This window comes from Hippocampus zosterae, chromosome 1, assembly GCF_025434085.1.
Source record: "Hippocampus zosterae strain Florida chromosome 1, ASM2543408v3, whole genome shotgun sequence".
Classification (NCBI taxonomy): Eukaryota; Metazoa; Chordata; class Actinopteri; order Syngnathiformes; family Syngnathidae; genus Hippocampus; species Hippocampus zosterae.
Window position 1 is genome coordinate 23,614,246 of NC_067451.1, and position 17,080 is coordinate 23,631,325.

At 45.3% G+C, this 17,080-nt stretch overlaps 1 protein-coding gene across 4 annotated transcripts; it reads left to right on the forward strand.

Moving 5' to 3' along the window:
* Window positions 1-1,394: 1,394 nt before the first annotated feature.
* tmem255a (transmembrane protein 255A) lies at window positions 1,395-17,039 on the forward strand. Of its 4 annotated transcripts, XM_052075664.1 has the most exons (11): window positions 1,444-2,084; window positions 2,239-2,268; window positions 8,272-8,414; window positions 9,772-9,834; window positions 11,678-11,767; window positions 13,032-13,097; window positions 13,193-13,281; window positions 14,406-14,477; window positions 14,700-14,862; window positions 14,944-15,093; window positions 15,719-17,039. In XM_052075664.1, exons 1-11 carry the CDS (start codon window positions 2,027-2,029, stop codon window positions 15,860-15,862), a joined length of 1,068 nt encoding a protein of 355 aa, XP_051931624.1. In that variant the 5' UTR covers window positions 1,444-2,026; the 3' UTR covers window positions 15,863-17,039. The 4 variants fall into 4 exon arrangements, with proteins under 4 accessions (XP_051931642.1, XP_051931634.1, XP_051931624.1 ...); XM_052075682.1 differs by lacking the exons at window positions 1,444-2,084; window positions 2,239-2,268 and adding an exon at window positions 1,395-1,407; XM_052075674.1 differs by lacking the exon at window positions 14,406-14,477 and having other exon boundaries at window positions 1,441-2,084.
* Window positions 17,040-17,080: the final 41 nt, after the last annotated feature.

The window sequence follows — 17,080 nt, forward strand, 5'->3', positions numbered from 1 at the left end:
TCGCACCAAACGCAAGCCCGAGTGCAAGTGGGAGAAGAGGACTCACTTGTGAGCCCGTCTTTCTGTTACATGAAAAGAGAAGTTGCGTCATGGAAAGAAAAACGACTGGATATTTGGAACGTGCATCCACGCGTGCTTCTTTGTGTGAATTTCATGGTGAATGGGGACTCCTTCTCAGCATGTTGCACTTTTGCTATAAGCCCGCCACGATGAGCCTAAAAAGTCACTTCAGTGCATCAATCATGTTAAAATGAGAGTTTGGTGTCGAAATGTTTTGGTAGGGATGTGCATTGGAGCTTGGGGAGCTTCACACGGGGAAAACCGGGATGTGGTTGAGTGCGCTGCATTGTGGTATTGACCCTCGACTTGCTGTGTATTGTAACACTCAGCCATCACACCCATCCATTTTCTGTTGTGCTTATTCTCATTAGGGTCACGGGTGAGATCAAACTTATCCCAGATGACTTCAGCCAAGAGGCGGAGTACAACCTGGACCGATCCTGTCACCAGAGAATCACAGGGCACAAACAAACATTCATTCACACTCACATTCGCAGCGGAACACCACGTGGACATGCACACTGCATACGGGAAGGCCAATTCCATCCATCCGTTTACTTTCTATGTTGCCTATCCTCATTTGGGTTGTGGGTAAATTAGAGTCTATCCAAACTGATTGGTTGTGTGTGGCAGCGGGGGGGTTGGGCTACACCCTTGTACTGGTCACCACTAATCGCAGAGCACACATGAGCAAACTTGACATTTACATCTATGGACATTTTAGTCTTGACTTAAACATGCTAAACACTAAAGCGCAGTGTGCTGCCAATGATAATTCAAGGTTCATACAATATTTATAAGGCAAATATATTTAGTTCTTAATACCTTCGGTGCCAATTTAAATGTATAATATTTAAATTTAAATTAAATATTTATAATAATCTCAACCGTTTTCTGAAGAAAACAGAATTGCGTCTTTAAGGCAGATGCTTATGTCTGACAGCAGATGGGGCCACATAACAATCTGATGGAGCACAACGTAGTTGATCAAATCCCGTTTGGGGGCTTTAAGTGACAAAGCCCTTCGAAATGACTAGATAGACAAAAGTATGTTTGACACTGTTGTGGTTATTTCTAATCTTCAACGGATTTAAATCAACCATGCAACGACCAAAATGAAATGTCAACATCATTTGCTCATTCTTTTGCCTTCATCTTTGTCTACTAATGTCCATTTTCTCTGAAATAGTATACAAAACCTCAAAATCGTTCACCTGCAACCAATTCAATTTGATCTTTATTTTTACGATGTTTCGAGTAAATCAGAGCAGGTGTTTGGCAAGCCATTGTAGATTAGTTTACACTTTTGGTGAAAATCAAGTCATATATTTAAGTAAGTCTAACTTAGTATGCATCACGTCTATTACTGTATATAATTAGAAATGCACTTATTGTATTGGTTTACGATTTTATCGTAATTGGATAAAACAGCGCACTGCAGGCTAAATGGACACTTAAAGATGAGAGCCCAACATTTAAACTACCGGTAAAAGACAACACGAGGACATTTTTCAAATGGAATTATTCGTACTTATGTTTGAACTAACATACACAGTACGTGGATATTCCTTCCTTTAAATTGTGTCGGATATTGAGAAGCGAGCTAGGAGTGAATTTCAACAGGTTTCAAGCTTCTGCTCTCTTCATGGATGTTTTTCCCCTTCACGGTTATGACATGCGCACACACTGCGACTCCACTCTCAGTCCCCGACACAGTGGACACACGGTGAGGACTAAACGGACCCACCGACTTGCAAGCAGCGCCGACAAGGCGATGCGAGTCAGTCGGGGGCGGGGAGGGGGATCTTGGTCGAGGGAGGGAGCTGCGGTCCTCGATCTGACGCTACGTCCATTCAATGACTACGGACAGCTGGCCGGAGGATTTACAGCGAATAACATCGAGGCGTCACGCTTGCCTCGTTCAGTTTGATTTACAAGCGGCGGGATCCATCGTCTGCGGCCCAACATGCCCCCGGCGCCGAGCCTCCAGTCCAGCGGGCTGACGCTGTCCGAGATCAGCATCGGTAGGCGTGTGTGCATGTGTGCAAGGTCAACCAACAGCGTGCCTGAACAACACCTGTGGTTAGCGTGAGAGCCAGACTGGAGAATGCCAAGCTTTCAAACTAATAATCGTAATACAGTAAGCAATGCATTGATGTTCCATCACGTATTTTTCAGGTTCATCCAGGCCGCAGCGCGTCACTGCAGGTGCGGCGCCCTGCATGCTTCTTTCGATGCATCGTGCTCCGTTAGCCACCAGCAAAATACAGTAGACAGCAATGATGTGGTACAACGTGTCATGATGGCATTATGGGGTGTGGGTTAGCTCCCAGTTGCTTTGTTCTCACAAAGAGCAGGGGAATGATTCGTTGTGGCTGTGGAAGGTGCACACCTTTGGGAGGAAAAGTTATAGGGAGCATTTATACTATAGAAGACTATGGTTTGGTTAGCTACGAGTAAACATTTCCCTGCGAATGTTCTCTGTTTTGGGCAAGTCTTGATGGTTCTGAGAATGGATGGCTATGATGTTGCTCAATCAAGAAACCATCCTTGTCATCTTTTTCTAGATGGAATGAATACATAAAGTGGATGGCACTGTAACCAATGCCAAATTGTATTCTGGCTCACGGGCATCAAGAGGGAGTGACTCCACTTATGTTTAAAAGCAGCCAGACTGGCTTGTTGTCGATGACATAATCAACTTACTTCTAATGGGAGTTGCTATCAGGCTAATTGCTTTGTGGTTGGTCATTGTGGCAGTGGAGAGTGATGTTGTGACAAAACACAGAGGTAATTTTGAGTGATTGTCTTTTCTGTGGACATGCACTCTGAATTGTGTGGTCAATACAGCGAGGGATAGAGTGATAAAAGATTGCAAAGACTTAAATTGAGATGACATCTCGGCCAAGTTTGAAATCTGAATCTTGCACAACATCTCACCGAGCAGCGGCCAAGGGTGGCCATGCATGCGTGTGTCATTCTGTATCACCGGACCCACAATCAAGGTTTCATGAAATAAAATTCACCAATCTCCAGAACCAGGCCCATTACACTCATAATCAAGCAGGAACAAGTCCACCTAAAAAGCAAAGTTTGATGAGCTTAATTTACTAGATAATGCCGTTTTCTTTGCCGTTGCTTTACTTTTTTTTTATGTACTGTCGCATCGTCAACTGGTGTTTTCTGCACTTATTCGGGAGCTACCAATCAGAGGGATCAACTGTCATAGATAGCCAACGCAATTTTGCATATTGCAATCAATGGCGCAAATGAAATCAGACCTAAAAACCACAATGACACAAAAATCTCTTAATTCTTCACAATTCTAAACTTAGTTTTATTTACTTAGTTTAATTCCTGCTCTTATTATGATTGTGTGTGCAAGATTGATATATATGTGTGCATTTCATTTCATGAAACCATGACTCACAGTGTTGTGATAAGCAACTACTTCTCAGCCGTGGTGCTTACTTGTTATGGCATGAAATCAATGAGCTTAGTTGATGTTGACTGTTACATTTGATGGTTATTTCTTTCAACTCTCCTTTCCACGCAATTGGATATTTGCTCTTTGAATGTACAGTTACAATAAACAAATTGTGGCACCCCCTCCGTGAGCCACCGCCTTACCGTGGTGGAGGGGTTTGTGTGTCCCAATGATCCTAGGAGCTAAGTTGTCTGGGGCTTTATGCCCCTGGCAGGGTCACCCATGCCAAATAGGTTCTAGGTGAGGGGCCAGACAAAGCACGGCTCATAGACCCTCATGATGAATACAATAGATGGACCAAGGTTTCCCTTGCCCGGACGAGGGTCACCGGGGCCCCCCTCTGGAGCTAGGCCTGGAGGTGGGGCTCGTTGACGAGCGCCTGGTGGCCGGGCCTACACCCATGGGGCCCGGCCGGGCACAGCCCGAAGAGGCAACGTGGGTCCCCCTTCTCATGGGCTCACCACCCATGGGAGGGGCCAAAGGGGTCGGGTGCAATGTGAGCTGGGCAGCAGCCAAAGCCGGGGACCCTGGCGGTCTGATCCTCGGCTGCAGAAGCTAGCTCTAGGGGAGTGGAATGTCACCTCTCTGGCAGGGAAGGAGCCCGAGCTGGTGTGCGAGGTAGAGAAGTTCCGACTGGATATAGTCGGACTTGCCTCCACACATAGCCTGGGTTCTGGTACCAGTTCTCTCGAGAGGGGTTGGACTCTCTTCCACTCTGGAGTTGCTCACGGTGAGAGGCGCAGAGCAGGTGTGGCATACTCATTGCCCCCCGGCTCAGTGCCTGTACATTGGGGTTCACACCGGTAGACGAGAGGGTTGCTTCCCTCCGCCTTCGGGTGGGGGGGAGCGTTGTTTGTGCATATGCACCAAACATCAGCTCAGCGTACCCACCCTTTTTGGAGTCCTTGGAGGGTGTGCTGGAGAGTACTCCTGCTGGGGACTCCCTTGTTCTGCTGGGGGACTTCAATGCTCACGTGGGCAATGACAGCGAGACCTAGAAGGGCGTGATTGGGAGGAACGCACCCCCCCGGTCTGAACTCGAGTGGTGTTTTGTTATTGGACTTCTGTGCTCGTCACGGATTGTCCATAACGAACACATTGTTCAAACATAAGGGTCCATATGTGCACTTGGCACCAGGACACCCTCGGCCGCAGTTTGATGATTGACTTTGTGGTTGTATCATTAGATTTGCGGCCGCATGGCCGCAACTCCCACCTCCGGCAGAGCTTTTCTCATGTCCCGGGGGAGGCGGGGGACATTGAGTCCGAATGGACCATGTTCCGTGCCTCTTTTGTTGAGGTGGCCAATCTGAGTTCTGGCCGGTGGTTGGTGCCTGTCGTGGCGGCAACCCCCGTACTCGCTGGTGGACACCAGCAGTAAGGGATGCCGTCAAGCTGAAGAAGGAGTCGTATTGGGCCTTTATGGCCTGTGGGACCCCAGAGGCAGCTGACGGGTATCGACTGGCTAAGCGGAACGCAGCTTCGGTGGTCGCCGAGGCAAAAACCCGGGCGTGCGAAGAGTTCGGTGAGACCATGGGAGCCGACTTCCGGACGGCTTCGAGGAAATTCTGGTCCACCATCCGACGTCTCAGGAGGGGGAAGCAGTGCACCACTAACACTGTGTACAGTGGGGATGGCTCGCTGCTGACTTCGACTCGGGACGTTGTGAACCGGTGGGCAGAGTACTTCGAAGACCTCCTCAACTCCACCAACACGCCTTCACCGGAGGAAGCAGAGTCTGAGGATCCTGAGGTGGGCTCCCCTATCTCTGCGGTTGAAGTCACCGATGTGGTTAAAAAGCTCCTCTGTGGCAAGGTCCCAGAGGTGGATGAGATCCGCCCAGAGTTCCTCAAGGCTCTGGATGCTGTGGGGCTGTCCTGGTTGACACGCCTCTGCAGCATCGCGTGGTCATCGGAGAGTGTGCCTCTGGATTGGCTCTTTTGAAAAAGTGGGACCGGAGGGTGTGTTCCAACGACAGAGGGATCACACTCCTCAGCCCCCCTGGTAAGGTCTATTCAGGGGTGCTGGTGAGGAGGGTCCGTCAGGAAGTCGAGCCTCAGATTGAGGAGGAGCAGTGTGGTTTTTGTCCTGGCCGTGGAACTGTGGACCAGCTCTACACCCTTAGCAGGGTCCTCGAGGGGACGTGGGAACTTGCCCAACCAGTCTACATGTGTTTTGTGGACTTGGAGAAGGCGTTTGACCGGGGGGGGGGGGGGGGGTGCTTCGGGAGTATGGGGTTCCGAGCCCCCTGATACAGGCTGTTCGGTCCCTTTAAAGCCGATGTCAGAGTTTGGTTCGCAATAAGTCGGAATCGTTTCCAGTGAGGGTTGGACTCCGCCAAGGCTGCCCTTTGACGCCGATTCTGTTCATCACCTTTATGGACAGAATTTCTAGGCACAGAGTTGAGGGGGTCCATTTTGGGGGCCTCAGTATTGCATCTCTGCTTTTACAGATAATGTGGTACTGTTGGCTCCTTCAAGCAGGACTCTTTAACTCTCACTGGAGCGTTTCGCAGCCGAGTGTGAAGCGGTTGGGATGAGGATCAGCACCTCCAAATCTGAAACCATGGTCCTCCGTCGGAAAAGGGTGGAGTGCCCTCTCCGGGTCGTGGAGGAGATCTTGACCCAAGTGTAGGAGTTTAAGTATCTTGGAGTCTTGTTCACGAGTGAGGGCAGGAGGGAGCGAGAGATCGACAGGCGGATCGGTGCAGCGTCTGCTGTGATGCGGACGTTGTATCGGTCTGTCGTGGTAAAGAAGGAGCTGAGCGAAAGGGCGAAGCTCTCAATTTACCGGTCGATCTACGTCCCAACCCTCATCTATTGTCACGAGCTATGGGTCGTGACCGAAAGAACGAGATCCCGGATACAAGCGGCCGAAATGAATTTTCTCCGCAGGGTGTCCGAGCTCTCCCTTAGAGATAAGGTGAGAAGCTCGGTCATCCGGGAGGGGCTCAGAGTAGAGCCGCTTCTCCTCCACATTGAGAGGAGCCAGATGAGGTGGCTCGGGCATTTAATTAGGATGCCTCCTGAACGCCTCCCTGGTGAGGTGTTCCGGGCATGTCCCACTGGCAGGAGACCCTGAGGACCACCCAGGACACGCTGGAGAGACTATGTCACCCCGCTGCCATGGGAACGCCTCAGGATCCACCAGGAAGAGCTTGAAGAAGTGGCTGGGGAGAGGGAAGTCTGGGCTTCCCTTCTAAAGCTGCTGCCCCCGCGACCCGAACCAGGAATTGTGGAGCCAACCTGACTCGAGAGTGCGAGAAGGAAAAAAATAATCCCACGCTGTCCTCACCGAGCACAGCGTTCTTTCCTCCCACGATGTCCTCAGTGACAGGGAATTGCGAGCCGACGAGTTCAGCTCTGTCCTCAATTGTCAGATCGAATGATCAAGAAATATTTTTTTAAAAATGGGTCCGATGTGACCAGTCGTCGCAGTCTACTTGGTGCGGGGAAAACCAGTCAACAACACGAAGTTGGAACAGCGATAGAGCACACATCCGCATGCACGAGGTGCCGGTGGCTAACTCTCACCCCACGTTACACTTGTCCGCTCCTTTACCAGTCGCGGCCAATTATCACCACCTGTGCGATTTCCCGTGCCGGGCCGGCGGAACTCCAAACTACCTAACAGGCGCACATAAACAATTCAGGGGCTACATAAAAATGGCAGAAAAATTGCAGACATCAAAAATTTCCCCGAGCTGTGGAGTTGGCCGAAGGATGCCCAAGAACACCACTGCCCAACACCTCTGATGTAGCTCCGCCCCACATCACACGACAAGTGGTGGAGCTCAAATGTTAACTTTTTATGCACTTTGTATGCAGCGATGGCTGTTTGAAAGTGCTCTATAAATACTGTTGACTTGACTTGACTTTTACACATCAATAAAGCAATCCAAATGTGTGATGAACTCACTACGCGACTGTATTTTTCCCATATGACCAATATGTTATTGTCGTCCCAACAAAGCCAAATACTGAACGCTATACTGTGAGTCCGCTTTGTCCATAATCGCTATGCCAATGCTATTCTCAGCCAGTCAGCCCAACAATTTTCAAGCATCACTGTATTTCCCTTTGTGATAAAATGAGCCCTATTGATTTTGAATGAAATCTGACACAAGATGGCCCATGACGGAGTCTTGGTCATGATGTCTTATTTCAGCTTCCCTTTCAGCCCTCTTCCTGTCACACGTTTCAACTGATCTCCAAACCCTCAGGAACTGTTATACATTAACACAAGAGCCTTGTGTGTGTTCGCCCAGTGATTCCCAACCTTTCTTGAGCCAAGGCACGTACATATTTCACATTGGAAAAACGGCACAGGGCATCACCAAAAAGAAATGTCACAAACGTTTGTAGAAACGATGGAATGATGATGATCTCGTCACAATTTACTCACAAATTACGGTAACTGTGCATGCCGTTATGTGAACGGCAACAGGTGACTGCAAAGGTCAAGTGTACTTTGTGTCATCTAGTGGAAGATGATTGAATTGTTCTGCCTGTTACTATTATGTTGCTAGCATAGATAACTTAACTGAGATACATTATTTGATGAATTAAGTGAAATTGGCTCATTTCCCGCGGCAAACCTGATGATTTCTCACGGCACTGTAATGTATGACTGCGGTAGGACTCTACACACATACTAAGTTATGGCATTTAGTTCGCTGACATTTTTGATTCATTAACAATTTATGAGTGTCTGCTGTCTTGTAGGTTCTTTTAAGAGGAGGAAGAGGAAATCCATCATCGTTACAGTGATGCTGCTCATCGTGTCAGTGCTCATTCTCATCATCGGCTTGGCAGCGACGACTAGGACACAAAACATCACGGTGGGCGGCTACTACCCAGGACTCATTGTGAGTGTGCAAGGAATAGATGCAAACACACCCACGACCAATCATCACAATATGTGAAATAAGCAAGCGAATTCCCACTTGCAATTCCTGCAGGGTGTGGGGTGAAATTTCCCGGCACTCATTATTCAGCATCGCTCTCATTACAGGCTGAGTGAGGTGAAGACTCTTTGCCATTCATTTGTTTTCTCAATTTTTTGCATTCTGACACAAAGAAATACCAGCAGCATGTAGACATGTTTTAACTAACATTGTTAACATCCTTAACTTTCATTTGTGTTTTTTTTTCAATGTCAATATATTGCTTGACATGAAACTGATCCATGGCATTGGGGCTTTACTTGATTTAGAGCAGTGCTTCTCAATTACAGTATTTTCTGTTTCGCCTCACCGAGAAAGACGAAAGCATTTCGTCCCCCCAACTCTCTGCCATTACTAGAAATAGTATCATTTGTCTAAAGAAATCTTAGAAGTACATTGTGACCACCGAAAAATGACAGAAATAAAGACCAGCTTCCAACAAAGAAAAACTGAACTTGATTTTTAGTCTCTCTCAACCTTTGTTTTCATCTCTGTCAGATATTTTTGCATGTTTTCTCATAACCTTGTTCACACTGCACTTTGTATCTTCTGCTCTGTCCAGTGAGTGCGCATACTCAGTGCAACCCCCCAACCCCTCCCTACACCTTAGAACAGACATGTCTAGCTACGGTCCTCGAGGGCTGCTGTCCTGCCTGCTTTCCATGTCTCTCTACTCTAACACATCTTATTCAAACGATCAGCTCGGGGATCTGCAAATAGGCTCTGCTCACTTTGATAATGAGAGCGCCACCGCCACCTACTGTCGTGGATGTGAAATCACACTTTCTTCTAATACAAAAAAACAAAAACAAAAAACATGTACTCTGGGGTCACCCCCGTCAATGCATGTATTATGCTATTACTGTACTGCTGGACAGAAGGTCGGTCAGACAGTCCTTTCGGAAATGTAGTTTACTTTACTTTTTTATGCAACACTCGGTGACCTTTTTTTTTCATCTTGTACTCAACAAAAACTCTCTCTCTCGCTCTCTTTCTCTCTTTAGCTCTCTCGATAGGGATACAGTATATATAGATATAGATACATAGAAAAACTACTACCTAAACTAATACAAATTAAACTAAAACAAAGCATTTTTGAAAAAACAACAACAACAACAATGAATACGATCTAAGAAACCCATTCTGAAAACGACTTTGTCATTAAAGCTACCAGAATTTAATAAACAGAAGAGAAGACGACATAAAAAAAACAAGTGCAATGAAAATTCCCAAACTTGTCTAACCCCGTCCCTAATAGCTGCGTTCTCTTTCCTTTCAGCTGGGCTTTGGCTCTTTTCTGGGAATCATCGGCTCCCATTTAATCGAAAACAAGAGGCAGATGGTAAGCATTATGACGGTGGTGTCACCTCACAGGGACAGTGCCAGAGCACTCGTCCACGTTCTCTTACAGCAGCTTGATGTCAGTGCCAGTGCAATGACACAACCCCGCAGCAGAAACAAGTCAAGCCTGCAGAGGTTTGCGCCGCTGCGTACCTGAGCTAAGTGATCCGCATCCAGAAATAGATGCAGACTGTAAGAGGAGCAGGCCAGATGTCCACACTCGAACGTGGGGAGGGAAACTGGCAGCGGCAGTCCTGTTATAGCTGACGTAACGAATGACTTTGGCCCGTGACACCTTTTCCGACAATGCAGTAAAGTTTGAACGGCCAGCGCCTGCGTCGGCGCGTGTCGTGACGGCTTATGCCACGTGGCTGAGCAGTTCATACCTTTTCAATCTGGTTGCTGATGCTGTTTATGAATGTTTATTGTCTTTGCATTCGCTGGCATCAAGCTACAATTCCTGTTATAGGTGACAGTTTAGATGCCAGAGAATGAATTTGCATTTTTACCAAGTTGCAGTTAATAGACAAGTGAAATAACCAGAAATAAAACATTTATTTATAAACTTGAAAGCATTTATTCACAATGTCAAGCAAATCAATAAAAGAGTAACTGGTTACTAATGCTTTTCAGCTTCAATTAGGGTTGGGTAAGTAATCAATTTTACCCATGAAGTGCACTTTTTTTTGTCAGGATTCTTTGTAGCGGCTTGTATCGTCCAAAGTGTTCCCACAGGTGTGCGCTGCTTCCACGAGCAGAGACGAGTCAGTCACAAAATCTGAGTCAGTGTTGCTATTTTAGCGATATTTCAATAGCGTGGCAGGTGGCTTAAATTCCTGCTGATATATATCATTCAATTTATGACCAGTAATCAGATTTATGTCAGGAAAAAAATCTGACATTTTATTTGTTTGGCTATGGTTTTAATTAAAGGTCCATCCATCTATCCATTTTCCAAACTGCTTTATCCTCTCTCACAAGGGTCATGAGGCATGCTGGAGCCTATGCCAGCTGTCCTCGGGCAGTGGGCGGGGGACACCCGGAGCAGGTTGCCAGCCAATCACAGGGCCCGCATAGATAAACAACCATTCACACTCACACTCACACCTCAGGACAATTTTGAGTGTGAACCTACCGTGCATGTTTTTGGAATGTGGGAGGAAACCGGAGTACCTGGAGAAAACCCACGCGGGCACAGAGAGAACATGCAAACTCAACACAAGGATGGCCGGAGCCGGAATCGAACCTTGCTCCTCTCCACTGCGAGGCGGATGTGTTAACCAGTTGATCACCGTGCCGCCCTAATTATAAATAATTATTTTGCAAATAGATTACTTATTTAAAGACCACGTTGAATCTAAACATGTCCAAATCCTCACAATTTGAGCAACCTCTCGGCAGTAAATACTCTGAGATTTGTGTAGTCCTCCATGAAAGCAGACTTATTATCTTTGTGTTGAATAAAACAATAAAACTGTTGCAAACATCTCCTTTTTCTTTAGAAAACAATATTCAACATTTTTGCCAATTTTCTGACATCATACAAACCTAAGCCAGTAGCTGAAGCTTAATTAATTTATGTTTGTGTATTTTCTGCTTTGTCAGTTTGAAGTAATGTCCTATTTTTGTATGTAGGGATGGAAATGAAAACTTGTTTTTATTATCTGATTCATGGATTAATAACAAAATAACAGATTAATCGATTATTAAAACGAGTCGCATCTCTAGTTGTAATCACCGCTAACAAAAAGAGGGAATTCAACCTGCATGGCTATATTTATGTTTGGGAGCGCTGCATGGTAGATCAAGCTGATTGTACGCTTTGCTGTCTGCTCTTTTTCCAGTTAGTGGCTTCTATTGTCTTCATCAGCTTTGGAGTGGTGGCTGCATTCTGCTGTGCTATTGTAGATGGAGTTTTTGCTGCCAGGCACATTGTGAGTAGAACTAAAGCTTCTGACAAAGCAAAGCCAATATACAGTTGTGCTCATAGGTTTACACACTTTGGCAGAATTTGTGATACATTTGGGGGGGGGGGGACAATATTACAGGTGACTGAATATCTCATTATTTTCGTATTGCTATGCTGTTTAATGAATGTTCTATTCTGACATGCCTTATAGTTTACTTTGAATGCCAGGATACATGTATAAGGGGCTGAAAAAAATAAAGGATACCAGTACGCGATTTGAAGGAGACATGTACTTAAATGTATAACACACCTATTGATCAATGCCAGACTCCTCAAAGTGTAATGAACCTTAACTGAATGTAACATACATAGATAGTGGTAGTAATTCAGTGGTACTGAATGGTAGTGAAAGCGATTCTCCATCGTGCATATCATATCAAACATGAAGTAATGAGTAGTGATAGAAGAATGTTTCCGAGCTCGGAGTTACTGCTGAGAAAATGAAGAGAAGGAGGGAATGGAGAATGACATGCCATGATGCGGGTTTCTAAAATTGTGGACATCATTTGTACTCTTATAATTATAACCAATTATCACTCAAATGCTGAATGAACAGTGGCACTGCTGTTAAAGTTTAACTTCAACAGCACTTCTTTTACACTGGCAGTTTGCTCTGTATTAGCGTCTTCTTCACATAGGATACTGCACTCATGAGAAACCAGCGCAAAACGAGCCCACAAAGTTTGACAGCTGAGTGCCCCTGATTTCAACCTGGTTGCAATATGCCGTATTTTTTTTTTTATTATTGCTGAGCACAAAAAATGGCAATTGGCCGAGTATTTTCACGGCCCTGGACTAACTATTTTTACTGGGAGCACAGTGACTCCCAACCTGAAATTTTAGGGGAACAAGTCAAAATTTCGGGGAGCACAAAAATAGACTTGAGGAATAAATATTCACATTTCCACTTAGTATATGGTTGGAAGCGTAAAGCAGAAGTTGGTCAGAAACCAAAACAAAAATATTCAAGAATATAATTAATTAATTAATTAATTAATTTGGGGAGGAAAAAATGTATGTATATATATATATATATATACATACATACATTGGGTTACACGAGTAGATGAAATTGTTTGTTGCACTGTCTCAAATTTTTGTGGCAAAATGCTACCACTTAGGGTCAGTCTCGAGCCTTGATTTTATGAATTATGGAAGATAGGCTTCCAAAACCAATAGGCCAATATGGTGTGTAGAAATCGAAGAAAATGGTGGTCATTACATTGCAGGACCTGAGGCCTCTTTATGCGGGACGCTGTGACTACCACTCCAGTGAGACTGCATCTGAGCGAGACGTAAGAGATTCCCACCATCTACAGTATATGCGTCATACATTCAAGGTTGAATGAAGAAACGAGACGAGATGTCTTGTGCTGTGTGTGATCCCTAGGTGCCTTGCCAGACGTCATCTCGCACGTCCTGCAACCTGCGCGTGAGAACCAACACGTGCTACTGCTGCGACCTGTACAACTGTGGCAGGTGAGTACGAATGGGCGGTTGAATGACGGCACAGCCTCGGAAACGAGCTATCTGCTTTCGGGCTGCTCGCCGGGATTGTTTCCACTTTGTGTGGGACACTTAGATATGCAGCCTAGAATAATATTTACCTCTCATGCGCGCCCAAAATATTCTCCCACATACCCACCAGAAAAACCTCACACGGGTACATACAAACCTCTCATTCACCCCAAAACCCTCTACACCCTATAAAAAGGCCACTCACATCAAAAATAAATAAAGCCAAAAAGCTGGTCCTCCTCTCACTTGCACAAATAACCTCTCACAAAAAGTCCAAACAAAATATAAACTAACTACAAATTGATTTTAAAACTGTTAGAAGCGTTCCTCTGACACTCACCAAAAAACTGACAAACACCCAAACTCTCATGCACACTTAACCAAACTCACACTTAACCAAAAAAAAATCTCTCACTCACACAAAAACAACTGTCTCTCAAATAAAAAAAAACTAAGTAAAAATCTAACACAAAGACCAAAAACCTTTCATGCACTGAAAAATCTCACAACCACACACATTCTGCAAAAACACCTCACCCGAGAAATATTTTTGTACTCACCAAAAAACTCACACCAATAAAACATGTTACTTGTTACAACTTAACCAAAATCTCTAATTCACCAGTTCACTTACTAAGGCACATATATTTTAAAATGTGTGTTAAAACCACTGTTGTCTGAGTGAGACACTTTATAAAAATAATTCCAAGTGAGTTCAAGTCAGTGAAAGGTAGTTCAAAAAATGAAAACAGGTGGCATCCCAAATCTCACATTCTGATTGGCTCTACCATGTATCAGGTCCCCCCCTCGGTTTGTGTTGGAAGACACATACAATTTGCATTTCTGACTTTTATTTCAACTAAAAGAAACTTCTCACACAGCAAAAAAAAACTACTTTTTCCGTGTGTGTTTTTTCCTAAAGGACTGTGAATAAGAGAACTTTTCTGGTGCGTTTGAGTCAGTTTCGTGGTGAATGTGAGAGCTTTTGGGGTAAATGTTATTTGTATCCGATACAGCACTTCATACTTTCAATTGTTACCAGAAGAAGAATGTTTCTTTTTTTTCCCCTTTAACCTTTGTTTCAGAGAGCATCCTCTAATGGGACTTCAGAATAGAGATGGTTTGAAAAAGTATAAGAAACCATCCATGATTTGGAAGTAGGTCCCTTTTTTTTAGATCCATCATGGCTGTCTTTAAAATGGAAATGACTCCACCGTCGAACTGTGTTTCCCCCCTGCATGCTCGCTATGTGTGACACCCACTGTAGATGTCTATGTCCCAGCTCCACAGCAGCCTCCTTTGTGCCTCGTCTGAGTCGTTTGATACCAAAAGTTGAACTTTTGAGTTCTGACGACTGCTCGCGCTGTTCTCTGTGTTAGCCGCGTGGAGGTGGTGGGCGGCTACTACGAGTATACAGACGTGAAAAGCTGCAAAGACGTGGTGTACCTCTACCACCTGCTCTGGTCGGCGACCGTCCTCAACATCGTGGCTCTCTTCCTGGGCATCATCACTGCTGCGGTGCTAGGCAGCTTCAAAGACATGGTGGGACGGACAGAGATTGGAGGCTTTCGTGACCACGCTTGAGACAAAACACGAATAATGTGGTTTTCTCTGTGTGTCAAGACACCTGCTCAAGCATCTGAAAGCAATTCAGAACCGGAGGCCATCACAGCCTCAGCCGCCTCTGAGGCTCCATCACGCACTAATTCCAATGTCAATTCCTACCGCAACGCTGCCCCTTCCCTGCCGCCATACACGGCCTACGTTGCGCAGGTAATGTATACACAGTGGAATGTTGAGATGAGTGCACTTCAGACCCCACCGCTAAATGGCGGCGGCAAATTGCATTACCATTCAATGCAATGAGGAAAGATGATTTGAAATACAAAGTACAGTGAACCCACTCCATTGCCGGACTATGTTTCAGACCACCCCTGCAAAAAATGACATCCACGATACAGCATAGAAATAACTTATTTAAATACTCCTTAGACATGTTTTGTTTTTTCTTGCATGTAGGGCACTTCGGGGTTCGACATTAATAGTGACCCAGGGCCACAACGTGACTGTCGATTCACCCGGATTTCTCTGACGAATTTCTCAAAAATGCAGTTGTAACTTCCCGCTACCCCCCCCAGCCCCTCCCCCCGAATAAATAAAGAAATAAATAAAGGGGTTGGGGGGAATGCAAGGGAGACAGATTAAAGATGATAGAAAAGTATCGGTGTTGCTTTGCTGCCATCTTGTGCTGTCTACATGTAGTTATTAACTTGCTGAAGGGAGGGGGGCATCTTGCAGAATTATGCGATGCACGGCAGGTATTGGTCCCTATCCGAAGCAAATAAAGGGAAACTGTCACGCGATGACTTAAATCATGTTGTCTTTCTATTTTTGTCAGGGTTGCTATATGTTCGCCGACTCTTCTGGCCTGTCAGACGACTCCCAATCCGGGGCCAGTCACCTTTGGCCCACCATGGTGCCTCCGCGCTACTCCCCACCTCACGACCACCCAGACGACAAGCCGCCACCGTACAGCCCCTAAGAGGGCTCAAACGTCGTCTTCGGGTTCTCCCCAAAAGGACCAAAGTGTGGAACCCGAGAAGGAGAGCAAGCGCGGCGGATGCTAGCTTTTGAGTTGAGAGCCACTTTTAAGGAGCAAAAAGGTAGTCTGGCACTGCTTGCGTGCTTGACCTGTAGCGTTCAAGCGAATCCAGTAAGAGGCAACCTGTTTACAGTCGGCCTGCCTTAACGCAAAGAGTCTTCCAACACGGCAGCATTCTGTTGTCTTTATCTTTTCAGATGCTTTCTGCTAAACACATCCTACTGTCCTCCATGTTTTTGCGAGAGATCCTTGACGTGACTCAGTTAGAAGTTACACATCCTCAGTGGTTTGGAGCAGCAGTCCCCAAAATTTCTTGCACCATGGATCGGTTTCACACAAATGCGTCAGTATACTGATGGACTGGCATACGACAAATGATTGGAAATTAAACATGGAATGTACTTGTAATAATTAGTGGGGGACCTGTGTTTGTTTCTATTCAACAAGCTAGTTCCCCCCCCAAAAATAACACTTTACAGACAAAAAAGAAGATAACTCGACAGACGGGATGCTGCAAATGGCAGTTGTTTCTGGGTAAAACATGAAGACTATGTTGTTTTTGGACTTGTTTTTTTAATCTCCATACATTTCTTGTGCAAACCATTAATTGACATCCATGACGCTGTGGCTGTCTTCCATATTTAATCCTTTGGTTTTGCCGAGTCTGCGTATCCGACTTTGTTTCAATAAACTGCAACACACATTGGGCTTTTTCCTTAGTAAGGGTTTATTGAACAGGAGGGTGATTCCATATGAAAGCAGCCAAGAAATTTTCCTTCCCCTGTCATGTTTTCTATAAATTTGAACAAAACATTTTTGTTCGAAATACATTTTTGAATTGGAAAGAGATTTTGTGGACACCGCTTCACGATACTCAAAACACATTCGTAGATGAATGAAATGTTCATTATCTTTACCTATAAAATGCCACTCGGTGACAGTAAAGCTCTGAAAACAGCCATCTGTCAAGCCTTGTCAATGGTGAGGGGGTTTGACTTTATTTTCTGTTTTATTTTACTGTGATTCATGTATACAGTATTTATACATGTGTGAAGAATGTTAACTGTCAAGCTTTTTGTATGGCAACTGCTTGACTAAAATGATTGAATTCACTTTATATGATTTCGAATGGGAAACGTGTTTTTGAATTGACAACAA

Excerpts from the sequence above, each read along its gene's own strand:
- tmem255a (XM_052075664.1), top strand. The coding sequence starts at position 2,027 with ATGCCCCCGGCGCCGAGCCTCCAGTCCAGCGGGCTGACGCTGTCCGAG. Across the intron at positions 2,085-2,238 it reads GCTGTCCGAGATCAGCATCG|GTTCATCCAGGCCGCAGCGC; the intron begins GTAGGCGTGTGT and ends CGTATTTTTCAG. Across the intron at positions 8,415-9,771 it reads GCTACTACCCAGGACTCATT|CTGGGCTTTGGCTCTTTTCT; the intron begins GTGAGTGTGCAA and ends CTTTCCTTTCAG.